General features: G+C 37.2%; 1 protein-coding gene across 4 annotated transcripts in view; it reads right to left on the bottom strand.

Moving 5' to 3' along the window:
- Positions 1–20383, bottom strand: part of KIT (KIT proto-oncogene, receptor tyrosine kinase) — an 81366-nt gene that overhangs the window by 36102 nt on the left and 24881 nt on the right. For 2 of the 4 annotated variants that reach the window (XM_077136890.1, XM_077136892.1), the window contains exons 2-5: positions 10200–10469; positions 7437–7718; positions 6202–6338; positions 2289–2460 (exon numbers count right to left, since the gene is read on the bottom strand). In XM_077136890.1, coding sequence (XP_076993005.1) covers positions 2289–2460; positions 6202–6338; positions 7437–7718; positions 10200–10469 — 861 coding nt within the window. The remainder of the gene's footprint in view (positions 1–2288; positions 2461–6201; positions 6339–7436; positions 7719–10199; positions 10470–20383) is intronic. The other 2 variants (XM_077136891.1, XM_077136893.1) reach the window with 1 other exon arrangement.

The following is a 20383-nucleotide window of genomic DNA, read 5'->3' as shown; positions in this document are numbered from 1 at the left end:
TATTTTTTCCATATTTCAAGTTAATTATAAAATTTTAAATTATCATTTATTATCTTTAGTGATATTGTTAAATATACTGACGTCCCACTTGAATTGGTCACTACAGATATTTTACTACTGTTGGTGTCCTACAGATTCATTAAAAATCAATATCCTACTGTCCCTTTTGCCCAATATACCAATTTAAAGAGGATTTATTTCAGGTGAGAATGAAAAATCACCCAAACAAACTGGAGCACGATGAAAACCACCACCTGTTTATCCTTTAAGCTAATTTAGGTAAATTTTGAGAAAACAAAATTTTCTTTTGAAAACTACACTAATGTTCAGGTTCTCAAGGTCGTTGTCAATCCAGACACTAGAGAATGTAAAATATTCAAATATTTCAGACAGCATTTGCACTGAAATTACTTCTTTCATAATTGCCATATATAAAATACTTGTCTTAAGTTCCTCATGAGTTTTCTGTCGTCTAATTTGCTTAATATAGTTCTATGTCCTACAGTGGAATAGAGCTTCACAGTCATGCAGTAAAGGAATTATTAAAATCATAAGAAGTCCACCCAGCTGGTATTAAAAAAGTATGATTCCTCAAGTACTTCTACATTAAGAAACTGATGATGCATTAACATTGAATCAAGTGCAAACTCTATGCCAGGCACTTTGATGGACTCTATTGCCTTTTCTCCTTTCCACATTCTTAAGAGTCAGTGGCTATGTTTCCCAGAAGTTAAAGCAGGATGCATTAGAAGTTAAGTGGCAGAGCCCCAATTAAAAGCCAGGGCAAGTATGATCTCAAAGCCATGTTCTCTCAGCCACCTCCTATTGTATCTAAATTCTAGTTCCAAGCCCCTAAAGAAATTGCTTCACTTTTTGTCTCTTCCTGTTTTTGTCCCACATAAACCCAACTCCCAAAACAATACACAACCAGATTCAGGTTTCACTGTCACAGTTTTTCCAGTTATACAGCTATATTCTTGGAAATAGATGAATGCATTTTAAAAATCTGATTACATAAAACAGTATGCTCAAACCATCCTTACTAATTGCTTTCTGGAGCTGAAGCCCATATATCAACATGCTCCCTAATCAACTTAGCAAATTAGCACTCTTAGAGTTTAAATATTTCAAAAGCATAGCCTGCTACTCAAATTAATAAATGGTTCACAATTACATTTAAGGACAAAGTAGAACTCTTCTGTGTGCTGACTCTGTAATTGTCAGTAAAATGTCTTTTCTGTGTTCAGCCTGGTGATATACTTTCCATTATGACACAGGCAGAAATACCAAAATTATGAGAATATTGTGGGATAAGTCATAGACCTCTAATATTGCTACATAAATTATTGAAAAATAAATAGGGGGGGAAGGTTGCGGGGGAGTAGAGAGAAATGAAAACAAATATTTCATCATTCTACTGTTGCTTGTGATGAAGAATTTCATGACCCTCTAAGTATTTAATCAAAGTTAAACACTAATAATATGCTTGCATTAAAAGACACAAAAATGGATTGAATCCAAACAATGCTCAAAAGACAAAAATGTATAGGAAATTATCCAAAAATTATTATTTTCAGGAAATCAAAAATATCAAGTACCCTGGCTAGACTCTACTCTCTTTTCAGTAGATGCTTGAAAAAATGGCTATTCAGTGAGATTTCAAGAGTAGGGAAGACTGGGCTAAACCAACTGTGCATACCAGATAAGATGATGATGGGGTTAAAGTACAGATCGCCATGTTCCAATTACACTCTGTAGAACCAATGACCCATGCCCCAGTGGGCCTCCTTCCTGAGGATTATGCTACAACCTTTAGGGGTAGAGGTCAGGATGAGGTGGAAGTACTGGGGAGGTTAAGTCAAATTCAGTCCTTCCTGCTACAAATGAACTAAAGCTCATGAATAGCAAAACAATAAATCAAAAGGCATAGGGTCCCACCAGAGGACTCAGAAATACTGCAGGCTCTAAGCATCCTCACTCATTTCCAAACTTGAGTCATTCATTCATCAAGGGCTAGAATTTTTTAAAAAGCTCAACTTGTGTGGGTAGAGAATGACAGGTTTGAACAACAACAGTTACAGCTTTCCAATTTTCTCTATTAAATTGGTACAATTTGCTTCTGTGCTCTAGTAGGAAGAGGCTACAATGAACATCTTCATTCATTCATTCAGCGATAATAAAATTCTAAGAATCTGCTCAACATGCCATTTATGTAAAAAGGAAACTATCTAGTGATTTTTTTCTTTCACTAGTGCCAGTAATTTATACATTCCCATAGAGATATTTACCTACTACTTTCAAGGTTGTTGTGACATTTGCTGATCCAAAAGTATTATTGGCATAACACATGTATACTCCAGAATCATTAACTCTTGCTGAGCTGATAGTCAATGTTTCCTGACGTTCATAACTAAAGTCACCCTGATGCCTGCTATTACGTTGTACCTGTGCTTTAATCTGCTGGTTTCGGAAGGAGATAAAAAAAAAAAAAGAAAAGAAAAAAATCAAATATTACCATATAATTTATATTCAGAATCATTCGTATTCTTAGATAAATTAAAAATAGCAGCAATTAACTTCATATTAGCATTCATTATACACTACTTAAGTAAAAATAATAAAGCATTATGACAAGTCTGTCATTAGAACACTTCATATTACAGGATTATATTGAAAGATAGTCATTATTAAAGACTGAAAAAAATTAAAACACATTTCTTAATAAACATGCTATACACAACTCCAAACTCTGAAATGCTAAATTTTTCAAGTTACTATGTATTACAGAATGCTGATTTTTATACAGCATGGTTTGGAATATTTAGGTCACATCAGCATGTCTCGTTATGTATTTCACAGGATTTTCTATGCTGTATCTGAGTGATTGAAGGAAGACACATTGCTAATAACAATAATTTGTATTTTATTTACATTTATATTCTTTTCACGAATAAAAAAATAAGCATAACTTACATAAGCACAAAATATAAGCACAACTATACCTAAATGGAAATTTATCCAACAGTTCTTACCCAGGAGTGGCTCAGTAATTAACGAAAGGGGTTCCACCAAGTATACCAGACCCAGAAGACCCCAAATTATTACATATGAGCTCAAGAGAAAAGGTTGTGAATTTTACCCTTGTGATATTACCATCCACTCTTATTTGTTTGTAGACAAGAGATGGAAAAACCATATGTCATGGAAAAACTATAATATAACCTATAGCAGCTTTCTAAAAAGATTAAACAGAGTAGAGCATAGGTTTCTACATCTTCCAAATTTCCTGTAATGTGCCCATATTCCTACTGCAATGGAAAAGAAACAACTAACAAAAGAAAGTAAACAGAAGCTGATATTGACATGGAACGAGATCAAGAGTGATTTGTCCGCCAGGCTATGGTGAACCTATTAAGAATTAGACCATTCTGACAGTACTGTAAATCAGAACAATCCTTCTGGAAAGCAACTTGGCAGTACATTCATACCCTTTGATCAACTCCAGCAAATTTATCCTGAGGAAATAACTCGGCAGAAAACAAAAGCTCTAGGACGTTTCCTGCAGTGCAAACTCAGAAATGACCTAGATATTCCAGGTGCAGATACCTATAAAATTTATGAAAATAAGAACAATTTACATATTACTCTAAAAAGCATAAACTGGATATACTGTAAAACTGCAACTAGGTGATAATACTTATGCATGTTAGAAGTAGCTATATGTGACCATGGAGCACTTGGATTGTGGCTATTGTTGCAAGAAAAATGTCTATAACATTTCATTAATATTTTTATATTAATTATAACATAAAACAATAATATTGGGAGTATATTTGGTCACATAAAATATATTATCAAATTAATTTTACTTGCTTCTTTCCATTTTTTGTAACAGGACTACTAGAAAATTTAAAATTATATATGAGGCTCACGTTATATTTCTATTATACAGAATTGCTACATAGTATGGTGCATTATATTTGACTTCTCTTTTTTTAATATTATTATATTTTTAGAAGTTTTTTTACATTAAAATAAGCATACCCAAAAGTCAGTTACAGAAGTCAGATGTTTAAAAATAAAAGGAAGAAATCTGTTTTTGCTATTAGCTGGCTGTGAGATCTTGGGCAAGTCAAGGATAGCTCAAGCCTCAGCTTTTATTTGCAAAAGGGTATGAGGGCATAATAGATTTAACACTATCCACTATCTAAGAAATCCTTCTAATAACTGGCTGAAACCTGTCATTAAAAACTCCCTACGGGTCAGCTGTAAAGGAGGTACAAGAGTGAAGCGAAGTTTTTGCACTGGCCTTTTCCAGGCCATAATTTCACAGACTTTTCCTCTGCAAAAAACACAGTGACCCCAGATGTATCTCAAACTCCAGTTTAAGGTTTCATCCTTTTAGTTCTTATAAGAACTTAGAACAGGAAGCTAAATAGGGAAACTGAACTTCTCAATGCCAAATGGAACAGCTTGGTTCTAAGTGATGCAATAAGAATACCCAAACTCAAAGAACATTTAGGATATCATCAAGAACATAATTAAAAGCAAACACAAGCAGTAGGGTTTAGTTACATTAGAGAGGCTAACCAAAGGTTTAAAATTGCTGAGACTCTTTTAGGTTAAAACAAACAGCAAACAATTGCAAAAACAGTTCATCTGACTCTAAACGTCACTGTGAGCTAAACTTACCATACATATAAATCAGAATCAAACACAATGGATTTTTAAAACAAGTTGGTAGTGCTAACAGTGCTAAGAGCATACCAGATTAAGCCAAAAGATATTAATAAAAGATTCATGGATGAACCTTGGCACAGAGTCCTGAACCCCATCTGCAAGTCACACATTATACATTGTTTGCACGTGATTTGGTTTTTCTTAAACCTTGGAGGGACACACTGGGATTTCCCTAAAGAGCTCCAAATACTGAGGGCTTATCTACTAGCACCAACGGATTAATTGGGAATGGCATGTGGGACTCCTGGGAAAAATGGTTCAAACCAAAACTGCCTGGGGTAATTTAATTTTTCCTCTCAAAAAAGCTAATTTTCAAGTATACAGAGTTCAAATGCACGGTCTAAACTGTTCTCTCAACTAAAATCAAGAATTATAGAAAGCCAATTAATGTTAGATTGTGTTCTGTACGATTAGCTACAAATTCATATATAAGGTACTGCTTTTATTGTTATATGAGGATGAAAACTAATTGTCTGAGCCATTAGTCTGAAAGAACAGGTCTATGGTGCCATTCATTCTCCCAGTCAATGGCAGGCTTCATTGAGCAAGGTATCATCACCCATAACAGGTGTACATGAATTCCAACCACAATGCCTTCTCATTAGGTTACTCACTATGGTTACTTGTTGAGCAAAGAATTCTTTAAAACACACATGAAACTACCTATGTTGAATACAGGGCAGGAGGAGGAAGAAAGCCCAATATTTCTTTTTTCCAATGTAATGTATACACGCATCATGAAGAAAAACCACTGATAGTTAATTAGCCCATCAGCCACAATTATTCCAAAAAAATTACTGGGAACTTGGGCAATGGGAATTTTAAAGTGAAATACTAATGTTTTAGGCATTTTAAAGACCTTACTATTAATATAAGCATCTCAAGGGAGGGAGGAGGGACTTCAGGTATAACCAGCTACAATTTATTTAATTTTAACACACGCTGAACACATATATCTGACATATAGTAGGTATTCAATATGCATTTAAGTGAAGAAGAACCTAAACTGGTCTAAATATTTCAGGTTAAAGATAATCATTTCATTAATAGTGACTAAACAAATAGAAAACCATTAGCAACTTAATCTCAGGCGACCAGCCTCAAAGGAGTAAATCAGATCCACACAATAAGAAACCCATTTCAATTCAATATATAACTACTTAATGGACAGGCCATTTTGTGGGGAGGGAAGAGCTTCTCAGTTTAAAACCTGAGAACTTTTATTCTTTTTAATTTCCCAATGAAAACCATTTAAAGAAATAGCATGATAACTAATCAAAAGTTCTTTGCAACTTTCTCAAAATAAATGTACAAATGACATTTATTTGGTACTAATAATGAATGCACATACCAATATATGTATGGAGACAGTTCCAATTCATATACACACTGAAAAATCTTAACTTCTCCCACATAAAGAAAACAATATATTAATAATATTGAATCAAACAATTAACTCACCGAATTGTTTTCCCTCGTCCACACTGATTGCACAGAACTGGTCACATCTTTTACTGTGCAAGTGACAGTAAATTCTTCTCCCTCCCTAAGAAGATAGCTTGCTTTGGACACAGAGACAACTGGCACGCTTTTGATGGCTAGAATAAAAAGTAATGCAGCCCTCAAATAATTTATTCCATTACACCATGACATTTTATCTTACCATTTTTCCCTCACATGTGTTAAGATTTATTTTGTTTTTTTTTTTTAAATAAAAGACCAAGTAGGATACTAACATATCTGCATTGTTTGCCTATCTGAAGATATCAGCAATTAAATCATCTACCCTTCAAGTAAACTCATTAATACTGAGTGAAAAAGATATGAATGTCTACTTTGAGATTACAATGCTTCTGGACGATGCACTTTCAAAACAGGCAAAAGCCCTGACACAGTAAAGCAGCTTTAGTTTTTACCCCAGAAAACTGCAATGGGTTCATAAAGATGTGACCTAAGACAGATTGTATTCTTTTAACCAAACAAGCATCTTTCATGCGCACTGTAAAAAATATCTGGCTTGTTTCTAAAAATCCCAGGTTTCAAATAAACTTACTTTAATTCCAATGAGCCTATTCTTCTAAAAGCCTTAGTAAAATCTGACCTCAGTAGCTGAATGCCAACTGGTGATGATCTCTGCAGTACAAAGCCTAGATTACCTTCCAGCTACTAAAATATTCTACACAACGCCACAGGAATAATAAGGTCCACAGTCAGTTGGTACTTTCACAGATTACAAACAGTTTGAGAATACATTAAAATTAATTAGATAGAAAAAAATAAATAAAAATAAAATCAATTAGCAAAGGAGAAAGTCTATCAAGAGTAAATCAAGGAGTGAATAATTGGCATGCTTGTCTCTTTAAGAAGGGTAAATAATGCTCCCCACCCAAAGGGTTTCTCTTGGAGACAATACTTCTTCAATAATGAAACTGTGGGGTATCCTGCAGTCAGCAGGTTTAACTACTGTCCCCAGTGAAGTCTAACTGCCAACTGATGACAAGACATGGCCATACCCCTCTCCATGAAATCATGAAACCCTTATCTGGGGCGGGAAGTGTCAAGAATTCACAAGAAGCTGACAACATTTGGAAGCTGCCTGCTCTCCTACATTAAGATGGACCAATGAGAAAAGAGAAGTCTTCCTTAGAATCAACAGATTCTCCAACACCAAGAAGAAAATAAGAAGGGCCCCGTACCTGCCCTCACTTTCAGAATGATTTTGTCTGACAGCACCACCTTGCCGTCCTGGACAGCAGAGCAACGCAAGCACAGCCGGTGGAACGTGCGCTTCACACTCCGGATAGTGATGCCTGCCTTGGGGTCGGGGACAAATGTCAAGTCCCTGGGGAGAGGTTTTCCGTCGCAGCTCTTGAGGGAGTAATTCGACACCTCTGGGTCGGTCAGAGGACACAGGACCAACGTATCATTGTCTTCCTTCCCGTATAAGAGTTGGTCCACAAGGAAAAGCCGATTCGGATCTGGAAGCATTTCACAAATAATAGTTTGAATAGTGGGTCACAAGCACTAGAAACATTTCAAACATTGCTTTTCGTGACACAACCTTTAGTGCCCCAAATGGCCACTGACTTTTTCTTTGCAAACAGGAACAAAACTTATACAAATAATAACAACAAATTAAAGTTATGATTAATGTGTCGGCCACTAAGTCTGGACCATTACATGTGTAGTAACTCATTTAATTCTCAAAACACCCCTACGTGGGAGATACAATCATTATCCTATTTTACAGATGAAGAAACTTGAGACTCAAAAAAGTCAAGCGACTTTCCTAAAGTGACATGGCCAGAAAATGGCAAGCCCAGGTCTGAACCCTACCGAAGTGTAAGCTCTTAAAACTCTTGAGAATATTTTATTACAACATTTAGTCTTTTTTCACAACAGGTAATGCTCTCCAAGAAGAAGCAGTGAAGAATAAGACAGTTTCGTGATTCCTGTGAGGTGCTTTATTCACACTCCACTCTGTGGAGCACGGATCTAACAGCTTCTGAATAGAATCTAGAAAACTAGCAGCACACCACCCAGTACAAATGCTCTGTGAGCCTTGCTCTATTCATACTATCAAAAGGTACATGTGCAAATACAACTTCTGGTAAATCAAACCATTTCAATGTACAAAGGGAGCCATGAGTTCCGGGAATGTTATAGCAGACATTCTACCATCCAAACCAGGACTCCTGTGAGAGAAATGAGGCACTATTAATAAGCATGCTGGGACCACAGGCAAGGACTGGGAATACCGCAAGCAGCCTGGGACTTCATATAAGCCAAGACAAGACTGATTCTGTACACACAATACACAGCCACCCTTTACTGTGCAGTGATAACATAATATACATATACAGGTGGACCAACAGATGACAATATTTTTTGTAACGTCCTTTCTGTCTGGAAATCAGGTGTTTCACAAAGATGACTTTGACATAATTAAAATATACTTCTTTTTCATCATTTAATGTTGACTAGTTTTGAAGAATATTCCAAAATGAACTATGTACCTTCTGGCCTTATTACTTTATTCTGCAAATAAACTAACTCAGTTGGTTGGACTATGGTCTGAGGTCATAGTTGGGTTTTTGTTTGTTTGTTTTGACTACTCTTTGGAGGACTGGATCTAGCTCCTTCAGAAACACCCCACTTTCTTTCATCGCTGTAACCTGGACTATTTATAATATTCAAACATCTTAAACCAATAATACTGTTCAGAGTTACTTGGGATGACTTCCCTATGAAGAAAATTTTTGAGCCCTATGTGAGTTATTTTGCTAATTTGGCAGTTTTCCTCATCCATTCAGTTGTCTACCTATCCTATTAATAAGCAGAATTAGGCTTCATTACCACCTGGAAAGTATGGCTCTGTGTTGACTCAACAGTTATGGCACCATGTATATCCAGGGGCTAAGCTGTGGCTTATCATGCATATTTCTTTTCAGCTCTCTACCAATGAAAGGACAACTGATAAACAGAGCAACTGATAAACTGATAAGGAAAGGCACAGTCAATTTCTCAGTAACCTTCAAAGCTCACATGTGAGGCAGCATTATTAACCTTTGACAGCACATGCTAAAGTTTGCACAATTCTATTTTTCCACCAACAATTTACGTAAGGACAAAGCAGGAAATCTTATCCAAATGTTGCAGGGAGGAAAGGGAGCCTCTTGAGGTCCCTCAGTAAATCTCCAATCCAGGACATATGTATCCATTAATCTCCCACAATCCTGTGGATGAGGTGTCCAACTTCTGGCCTGTTTCATTGACAGCCCAGGTCCAGGAGGTGCCAACCCAGGACTAAAACTGGGACTCTTTTCTTCTCCTGTGACTTGGATATATCTCTTAAGCTGTCAGTTTTTATTTACATCAGCAAAAAGATACTGACAGCATACCTAACTCTTGACAAGGATATTAAAAGCACAAACACAGATGAATCACCAAATTCCTCACAGGAAACCAACTTCCTATTTCTTTTTCTTTTACTTCTAAGAGGTCACAATTTTTGAACCAACTGATATTTACGGGGATGCTTAGTTGACCTTATTATTTTGCTAAAATTTACTCCCTGAGTGTGGGTCAAATCTACTGAAGTGTTGGTCTGCTTAGGCCTTTAGGGTATCATTTGGTTCCCTGAAGTGTTTTTTCCTAAGTGGGAATATCTAATATCTCAAGGCATTAAAATGTAACTTTCCCAAAGGACCTAATTTATTACCGGGGTTTACTCTGAGTACCAGGACAAATGGGCTAATCACATTAAGAAGAGTATCACACCCTTACAGGCCTTCAGCTGTATCGAAGGATGGGGAGAACAAAGAAAAAAACTGCTTTAGAACTTCTAGACCCAGCCAGGAAAATTTTATCTGTGACTCAGTCATCTATATGCCATCCAAAATTAAGAACAGGATATTAAGTTCTCTAAAGCAAAATATCAAAGAAAGCCAAGCATTTACCTCTCACGAACACATAAATGGAACTGCTTAAGCCGGCTTCATTTGTGCAGGTATATTTGCCTGTGTTGCTGGCGGCCACTTTCTCTGTGAGCCATTCGTTGTGCTTACTCTCACTCATTTGATGTAGGGTCTCAAAAGTCCATTTGACAAAGCCAGGATCAGTGCATAACAGCCTCAATTCCTTGCCTGCACTGACTATTAACTCTGATTTTGCTGGGTAGATGGATGGTGGCGATAATTCCCCTGGACGCACAGTTGGCTGAGAAGAGCCTGCCAAGAAAAATGAGAACCATTTTGAGCATGATCTTTTTCCTTGGTGAAATAAAGCATTTCTTCCAATATTGATTTCCATCTCCTGAGTACTCTACAATAAAAACAGGACAAAGCTGCCCTACTATTTATGGCTGGAAAGATAGTTCTGTCTGAAGATCTTAAGTCCATCTAGAAAATTAAGTTACTTCATGCAAACTTCAATTAATCCTAACAGACACCCTTGAAGCTACATACCACATCCTTCTGTAGGTTAAACAAACAACTACGTCAAGTTTCCATTCTGAATACGGGCCTCCCTGTGGCATGGCATGGTGAAATTAAGTTTAGAAACAGCAATAAAATCTCACACTAACAACAAACAACAACAACAACAAAAAATACCCACTCTTGGCCATTCACTCTTGGCAGAATGTATATGACACAGCTTTGTTTTTTCCTAAACTTTGTGAATTCAGTTATTTCTATTAGTTCTCCTTACATGCCAGTGTTCATCAACAGAGCTATTTGCAAATCTCCAAACAAACAGGGCAGAAAATTATATTCCCATTTTAAAGATCAGATCATGAGATACTCCATGGCATATGTTGGGTTTCAACCTGATCAATGCAATGCCAAGGTGGGTTCCATGGTTTTAGGAAGGAAGAAACTAGTTTAAAGATGCTAACTTTAGACTCAGAATATGAAATGCGAACACTAGAAAATTCACAAGCCAATTTATTCACTCATCCATTTACTTAAATATCTGTTCATTAATTGTGACTGGCAAAAGCATTGTGCTAGATGTCCAGTAGAAATCCATGTAGTGTTATGCGTGGTCCTTATATGTATTTCAGGAGCTTAAATAACTGCTTAAGTGTCAGAATAAGTGAAACATAGCCATGAGATTTAGAGTTAAACTGAAGAAAAAGTAACGGGAAGGCTGGACCCCGACAGTATCAGAGGAGGGGAAATGAGGGAAGGAGACAGCATGAGGAAAGGATTGGCATGAAGCTGACAAATGAGGTCTTTGGTGCTATAAAGAAACCAGCCTGTCTGGAAAATGGGGTTCCATGTGGAGAACATGAGGGTAAGTAAGATGGAACCAGATAAGGCGCCTGAATATCTGGTATAAAAACTTGAGATTTATCAGAGAGACCATGTTGACTCACTACAGGTTTTCAGCAGTAAAGTGACATGCACAGTTGGATACCAAGAAATCAATTAGATTCAAGGAAATAAGTGAAAAGCTCTGATCCTCATCCAGGCAGAAGAAATGAGAACCTACAGTATGGAGCTGAGAATAAAAAGGGAAAGAAAGATGCAATATATCATCAGATTTATACATTAATGTTTATAAGTTATTAGAGGGATAAAAAATACTGATGGTCTGAGTGTGAGTGATGTAGGGTAGGGCAAAAGGATTACAGAATTCTATGGAGGACATTCAACTACAGGCAGCTACCCCCAGAATCACTTCTGCAAGATCATGGGGGGAATGGTACATCTTCATCAGATTTCTGCCCCCTATATACAAATACCATGTTGGAGACAAGAAGTGATCTGAGTCATCCAAACCAGGTGAAAGAGGTGCAGCAGGGAGGCAAACAGCAGCGGTACAGAGGCACCAAAGATAAGCCATATCCTAGAAAAGAACAAGTTCAAGATGGTTGTAGATAGGATGGGAGAGAGCGAGACAGATCAGAAAGAAACTTGGACAGGTGAGGCATAGACCAGTCCACAGGTGTGATCTGGTGTGTTAATGGACTTCTCAGCAGAGGACTATCAGGGAAGTCAGTGGTACAGCCCCAATAAATGAAATTAAGATAGCATCAGGCTATCAATCTCGTACCAATCTTGAAGGGCTCTTCCAGCCAAGAGGGTGGATAGGGATGGGAGATAAAAAAAGAACTACCAGAAAGGATGGGAAGAGGAGGCTAAAGAGAAGCAGCAATGGAGACACTGCCTTATAATGCTTCAAAGGGAAAACAGATGCTTCGACAAAATCAAAGGGCATAAACAAAAAGCCCCCAAATTTGGTTGGAAAGAGACCACTGGAAATCCAAGAGTGCAATTTCAGTTGAGTGGGAATTTCTGCTTGCTCCAGAGGTCAAGGTCGAAAGTGTAGACTGCTCTCTGGAGGGCAAAGGCAACACAAGGCAGAAAAATCTATCTGTAGCCAAACAAGGTTAAAGTTTAAAGAAAGAAAATTGGAGACTTGTTCACATTTGAAAATAGAAGGAAGAGAGTCTATGGATAACAACAGACTGAAGATGCCATAAGAAGGGTGAAATTGTCCCCTACAAATGTGTGTGGATGACCAACCATATTTAATTACAGTTCATTATTCAGATAAATATTTCACTGGATGTCTTTCAACTATGGCATCAATTGCAGGCCCTATGATTTCAAGGAAAGTATATCCCAGATCAAAACAGAGCTAGCAATCTTGATTAGGAGAAAACAACAATAATGCCTATTATAACTATTAAATATTATTAAGCACCAACAAAATGAGAAGTACTAAAGAAAGTAGACTATCCATCCAAATGGAGCAGCCAGAATTTATAAACTGAGTAGGTGAGAGTATTTTCAGAGTTGTACAGAACAATAAATAATGAAGATGAAGGCAGCCATAAATGGAGATACTATAATTCCACATATTTTCCCCCTTTATAAAAAGAACAGTTTTAAGTGAATATACTTAATACTGATAGTAAATCCAATCCAAAAACTCATTTCTATAGACTTTATATTGTAATATATTTCAATCAATTCAATTTTCTCATTAGTGGTATGTAGTTATTACAATCCAGTCGAGTAGATTCTGCTGAATTCCTGAAACCCCTATGCCATTGTAGGGAAATCCTACCCAGCTGTGTGTAACCCCAGGCAGGTCTCTTGACTTATGTGCAGGATTCTGTATCTGGAAAATGAGGATAAAAACACCCTCATCTCAGATTTCTTATGAGAATTAAGTAATGTACGCAAAGAATCTAAAACAGATGGAACAGTTTTTAATAAATGCTACATATTATAGGGGAGGCTGTAAAGCATAATTAACATACTAGCTAAGAGCTTGGCTCTTGCATTACACTGTCTAGAGATCTGTATCCTGGCTCTGCCACTAAGTGCATAAACCTCAGCTAATTATTAATCACCTCTGCCTCAGTTTCCTGGTCTGTAAAGTAGGGATATTAACAGCACCTATTTCAAAAGCTGTCATGTCCAGCCCTTAGAACTGTGCCTGGACACAGAAAACATAATAAATGTTAGGCACAATTTCCTAATGACACTTTTATTTCACAATTAAGAGCCTTGTTTAAAAATGATACTGATTCATTATATAGATATTTCTTTTTAGTTTCCAGTATTACAGTAGCCAGAAGAAAATAACTGAAATTGTTGAGCTGCAATCCAGTAGCCCTGATCTTTGGTAATGACTGTACACCTATATAGCTTTTACCACATGATCATGTGATTGTAAACAACTTGTGATTGACATACCCTTTATTCAGTGTATGGGTAAATGAGCAATAAAATACAGACATGTATGATAAAAACATAATAATAATAATAGGTTGGAATATGGGGGTAAAAATACCCCTATGTAAACCACAGACAATAGTTATAGTGCTACTTTAATAATCTTTAATCAATTGTAACTACTGTTAAAAAATAGTAGAATTATTTAAAAAGTATTATCATCAATTATAACAAATTTTCCACACCAATGCAAGTACTGGTGGTGGGGAGGTATATGGGAATCCTGTATTTTATGTATGATTGTTCTCTAAACCCACAACTCCTCTAATAAAAAAATGTTAATTAAAAAAAAGTGAGGCATATAAGGATCCCTATAGATTGGGAGAAGGGTCAAAGGAAGAGGAAGTATAACAGAAAATGGGATTTAACAAACTAGTATGACTGCTGAATCACTATGTTAATATTCCTTCTAGCATTTATTGTTTTCGAGCAGCTAGAAGGGAGAATCTGAGATGGTGGAATGATAGCCCATGACAAACTCTGGGATCCTGTTCTGTAACTACTTGTTTAAGTGTGCTTTGAAAATTATTGCTTTTTCTCCCCCCCCCCCCCTCCAAAAAAAAGTTAGGTAAAATTACTCTACAAACAGAAGCACTTACCCCTCCAAATTGGTCTGGACTTGCCCACTTCCTACATATGTGAATGGTTTTTTGGTTCCCCATTGGATCCTGCCTGGCTTCTCTTCTCCGGCAGCCTCCACCTCACATCCTGAATTCCCTTTTCCCTAAAAGATCTCCTTTACACCAGTCTCTGGCCCCCAACTTATCCTACCTTGTAACTCTGTTAGATCCATCAATCTAAGACACCAACGCTTTCTAGCACAATACACCTCCCCACAGCCTCAAAACCTGTAAGAAAGTGGCTAACACTGATACCATGTAGAGTTTGCAAAACATTTTCATAGGATTCATTTCTACCTTTTCCTCTGGGAAACAAACATTCTTCCCATGCTGTGAGCCAGCCTCTTCATGGACATTGTCCCCTAACCATTCCAAGTCTCTAAATCCCTCCACCATGTTTAGCACCCATGTGGCTTGTACAGTAGTCTACATCTATATATCTTTCCTCCTGCATCCACTCCAATATCTTAGAACACTCAGAGTAAGAATCCTAAATTGTACTTTTTCTCCTAGCACAGTCATAAAAACATTCCTTTCAATCCTTAACAAATAAAAGATTGAAGGACAGGCTCCTAATCACTCAATCCGTATAATAAATGCAACAGTCCACTGACTATCCCCAAAAGATGAGGTGCCAATTATGGTACCTAAGAAAAGAGTGACTTAATTCATTAATTAAAAGCGCTATAGAGGCCTATAATTTCTCTAATTAAAACATGTAAATGGAAAATCCCATTTATAGTAATTAAAAAAAAACTGCTATGGAGGGTGCATGGGTGGTTCAGTGGTAGCATGCTCACCCGTCATAAGGGAAAACTAGGTTTGATTCGCAGCCCACCCATGTAACCTACCTCCCACCCCACCCCCACCCAAAAAGCTGCTATGGATACTTCCAAAAAGGGGACCTCAAAGTTTGAGGTCACTACTTCTTAAGTTTTATAAATTATTTTTAAAAACTCTTATCACCAAAAGCATTTAGCATTTTAATTTCAAGATGAATGACACAAAAATTCCATCCTCAGACTTATGCTGTAAAATGAAAATAGAAATTATATTTTCTACAGGTAACGGTTCTTCTCATTTTTCTAAACTATCTTGTATGGTATTATAATGTTCTCACAATAAAAAGATTAGACATTCATGTTAAAAGTGATGCAATTTAGAGTGGGCCACGGTGGCTCACCAGGCAGAGTTCTCGCCTGCTGTGCTGTGCAGGAGACCTAGGTTTGATTCTCAGTACCTGCCCATGCAAAAAAAAAGTGACATAATTCAAAAAGATATTCCAACTGAACTTTGAAATTGCTCAAAAATTACACATTTTGAAATGTGTATGTTGCATAGCGAGTTAATAAATATTAGTTGTATTGTGTTTTATCTACATCAGGACTTTTTTGCACATTTATTTTCCTAATTATGTTTGGCTAAGACTTATATTAAAAGAGTTATCTTTATTTACCTGAAAACACATTAACAAATGAGGCAGGAAAAAAAAAATAATAGGTGGCAAAATCCACCACTCTGGGAATCGACTACTATAATGAGCAATGGCTCTGGGCTAGGAACTCGAGGAGCTATTTTTAAAAAAGTTATTTATCCTAGGTACCTTCCTAGGATGAACCCAGATGACAGTCCATGCTGTCAAAGAGCACGCCTGGGAGAGGAAGAGGACACTTAGGAACATTCAATGATGTAAGATTTTTAACAATAGTTCAAGACAAAAAAAAATGCTACCCTTTGCTTACAACCTCTTCAGGTACTTGCTATTCCAGGCTCTCCCTCATCATTGCAAAATTCCAACATTTTCTAAGGCCCAGCTGGAACCTAATGCCTTCCCAGCTACCCTGGCTTGTTCCTATATGACCACTCTGATCTCCAATATTAGCCTCTATAAACCCCTCAACATTCTCTTAAATTACATCACTTAAATATATATATATATATATATATATATATATATATATATATATATATATATATTCACACACACACACACACAGAGAGAGACGGTACAATGGTGACTCGGTGGCAGAATTCTCGCCTGCCATGCCGGAGAGCTGGGTTCGGTTTCTGATGCCTGCCCAAGCAAAATAAATAAATATATATAGAGAGAGATAAAGTCAGTTGTGCTTGGGGACTTGAACTGCATCTTCATTCTGATCTTTTATACTACCTTACACAAAGGAGGCATCTACAGTACAAGTTCTTTCAACCCTCCGGGCAGAATGACCTAAAAGTTCTGGGTTTCCCTTTTAAGTCACACTGACTACTGCCCAAGGTCCTCTGAATGCTTTGATATTTTACTCACATCAACTGAGTTTTTTGGTTTATGGAGGTTGTTCTTGATACTGTATTATGTATACACTAATTACATGTTATGAAAATGTATGAAATATGAGTATGGAAGTGTGAGAGGAGAGATGCTGATTCTCTGATAACTAGGAAACACTTCGTAAGGGTGGCTCAACTAAAGATTGAGATGGAATTAAATGTGGATAAAAAGTATTTAGTAGCAGTTTGGGGGAGGGTCTCCAATTCACAAAAAACTTAGGGGATATGCTGGTTTGAAATTGGTATATACTCCAGAAAAGCCATGTTCCTCTAATCCTAATTCAATATTTAGGGGTGGAACTCCTTGATTAGGTTGTTTCCAACTGTGGGTGTGACCTTTTGATTAGATTACTTCCATGGAAATGTGCCACACCTAATTGCAGGTGTGACTTTTTTTTTTTTATCTTTTTAAATTGTATAACATATATACAAAGCAAAGAAAGGAAAAAGCAATAGTTTTCAAAGCACTCTTCAACAAGTATTTATAGGACAGATCCCAGAATTTGTCAGAGGATATCATACCATCCTCTCAGATTTTTCCTTCTAGCTGCTCCAGAATAAGAGGTTAAAAGGAATAAAAACTTTCATCATCACAATCGACTTTTTTCTCTTTTTTGTGAAAAAATAGCATATGTACAAAAAAGCCATAAATTTCAAAGAACAACAGGTACAGGTGTGACCTTTTCATTACATGGATATGTAACTCTGCCCATTCAAGATGATTAGTTTACTGGAGTCCTTAAAAGAGCCGACAGAAACACAGACATTCGGAAATGCAGCAGCCCCAGGAGATGTCAGGAGCTAAGAGAGCCAACAGAAGCTAGACAGGAACCAGAGTCCAGCAGATGTGACCATGTGCCTTTTCGTGAGATGTTAATAAGAAATGAAACCCAGAGTTTTGCCCTGGAGAAGCCAGGTCGGGACCCACAGATGTTTAGAGAAAAAGCCACTGGAATCAGGAACTGGAAGTCACGGAATGGGGAGCAAGGACCAGCAGATGCCTTCTTCTTGCCTTTCTTCCGAGTCAAGGTATCTTTCTCTGGATGCCTTAGTTTGGACATTTTTAAGGCCTTAGAACTGTAACCTTGTTACTTAGTAAATCCCCTTTATAAAAGCAGATCCATTTCTTGTACTTTGCATTTCAGCAGCATTAGCAAACTAAAATGGGGAGGGGGGCGTTCTGCATTCAGATTGTTTCACAGGTACTACAATTAAGGAAACAAATTAGAAATTGCAGACCTTGCATTGTGGATGTGGTATATGGGAAGGAGGGCATATTAGAACTCAGCTCAGAATTCCTATCAGTCAACCAAAACTCAAAGCAAAGACTTTGGCACACTATCAAAAGATAGACCCACGGACATTTCTGCCTCTCTGTTTGAGATATAACTGAATTTTTAATGCTCTATCAATTAGAAGACTAACAGATCAGGCTTCTATCATGGAAGGTCTCAATGATGAAGAGTGGAATGTGTAAGTAGAAGCAACTTGATTGAGCACAGAGGGAGTCCCCAATCTCCTTCAGTAGTGGTAAGACCATGTCAACTAACCTAGAGTTTCAACAATCCCTCTAAGGTCTTTCCACCCTTCACAAATGTCTAAAGCTACAAAGACTGGATTTATAGCTGGGGTTAAAAGTAAGGAAGTCATTTCAAAACCTTTTCTCCTTTGGACACAAATAGAAGGAACCAGGCAAAATAATAGCAGGGAAGAAAACCCACCTAGAAAGCCCTATTCTAGTTTTGGGGAAGTTTAGCAGGAAGAACTGTGACTAAAGACAAAGCCTCTATGCTGTACTTCAACTACTCTTTGGTCTATGTACTGTTTAACCACAATTCGTAATAAAAAAGATAATGATTTGTATATCATACTGTTTCTGACATACTTCATACTTCTATTGGATGAAAGCCAAGATGGAAAGATTCTAGTAATTGCCCACAACACCCATGAGGTTTTAAAAACAAGTAGATACTGGAAATAGAATAAAATAGGAGGAGGGGGTATAAACCCAATGAAAACCACACAAGCCCTCAAAAGTGCTCTTGCCCAAAGGCACAGAGAGAGAAATCAACTCAAACTGAAGGAAGCCATGCAATGGGGGTCCCAGAATTGTCTATATTCTACTGTGCTAAGGCCCCTGACATCATAATCATTTAAAAGATTTTCATTTCAACCCACATCTATTGCACAATTACAATTATGATAGTAAACTAGATGTTGATGGGGAACTTGCAGTCATGTGTAGGACACACCCCAATGCAAATGAAATAAAAATACTCAGAAGTGAAAAACATACTACAGGGCTCAAAGGAAGCCACTACTATTCTGCAAAAGGAGTGTGAAAAACTCCAGAGGGAGGGCCGGAGAGTGCTGAGCCTGGAGAACTTGAGAACTTGGTGTGTGTATTTATTTATGTTTTGTATGTTTTGGGGGTTCATAAATGAATTTCAAGAAGGGATGGCATAGGGAAAATTCTCAAAATACGAAGGTGTACAGTGATTTGGGAAAGGCCAGTCTTGTGAGAAACACCTCCATTTTCTTAAACTGTGAGCTCTCAGAATCCAAAGAAAAGTCTCTATCTAGAGCTCCGCAGCCCCAATGCCTCATAGAACATACCAAGAACACAGAAAGTTCTCAATAAATGCATATGAAGGAATGAACAGGCCATAAGGAAGAATGTTAAGTGCACAACAGAATAATAGATAATCTGGGACATCATCCTACAGACCAGCGCTTCTTTAAATTAGAGTGTATGCAAATCTTTGTGAAGGTTGATTTCATTCAGCTACAACTTAAAACAATCTCATATTATTTTTCATAAAATAAAATAGAAGGTAAAATTCAAATGCATTTGAATTTCATGGAGATGAAAACATGAGCTTTCAAAGAAAATGAGCTACATAACAACTCTACACTTGCAAAAAATGAACTACATGACAACTCTACACTTCCAATCACCACCACCCCCCACCAAATCCCTAGGATCCCCAACAGTAAAAAGCACATCTGTAGAGAAGTTTGAGAAGAACTGCCTTAATGGATCACACATGGACTCACAATTCTGCTATCTCCAAAGGAACCTTCTAGATTTTCCGAGTAAGACAAGAAAGAGTTCAGATATACTCTTAGCCCTGTAATACAGAGATGAAAGCATTTATCCGGACAGAACTCTTCATTAAAATCTACTCGCATTTAGACGCAAGGAAAATAAGTAAGTAATTGTTAGGGGGACATGATCTCCTCTGTCTCAGAGTCTTTAACTAACAAAACTCCTATGTCCAGGGCCTGAAAAAAAAAATTTCTTGGTACAATGCAAATTTCTGTTTAGCTTTTTTTTTTTTTTTTTTTTTTTAACATGGGCAAGCACCAGGAATCAAACCCAGGTCTCCGGCACAGCAGGCGAGAACTCTGCCACTGAGCCACTGTGGCCAGCCCTCTGTT

The sequence above is a fragment of the Tamandua tetradactyla genome, chromosome 19 (assembly GCF_023851605.1).
Source record: "Tamandua tetradactyla isolate mTamTet1 chromosome 19, mTamTet1.pri, whole genome shotgun sequence".
NCBI classification, from domain to species: domain Eukaryota; kingdom Metazoa; phylum Chordata; class Mammalia; order Pilosa; family Myrmecophagidae; genus Tamandua; species Tamandua tetradactyla.
The sequence above is the reverse complement of the archived record's forward strand: the minus strand, read 5'-3'. Positions and strand labels throughout refer to the sequence as shown.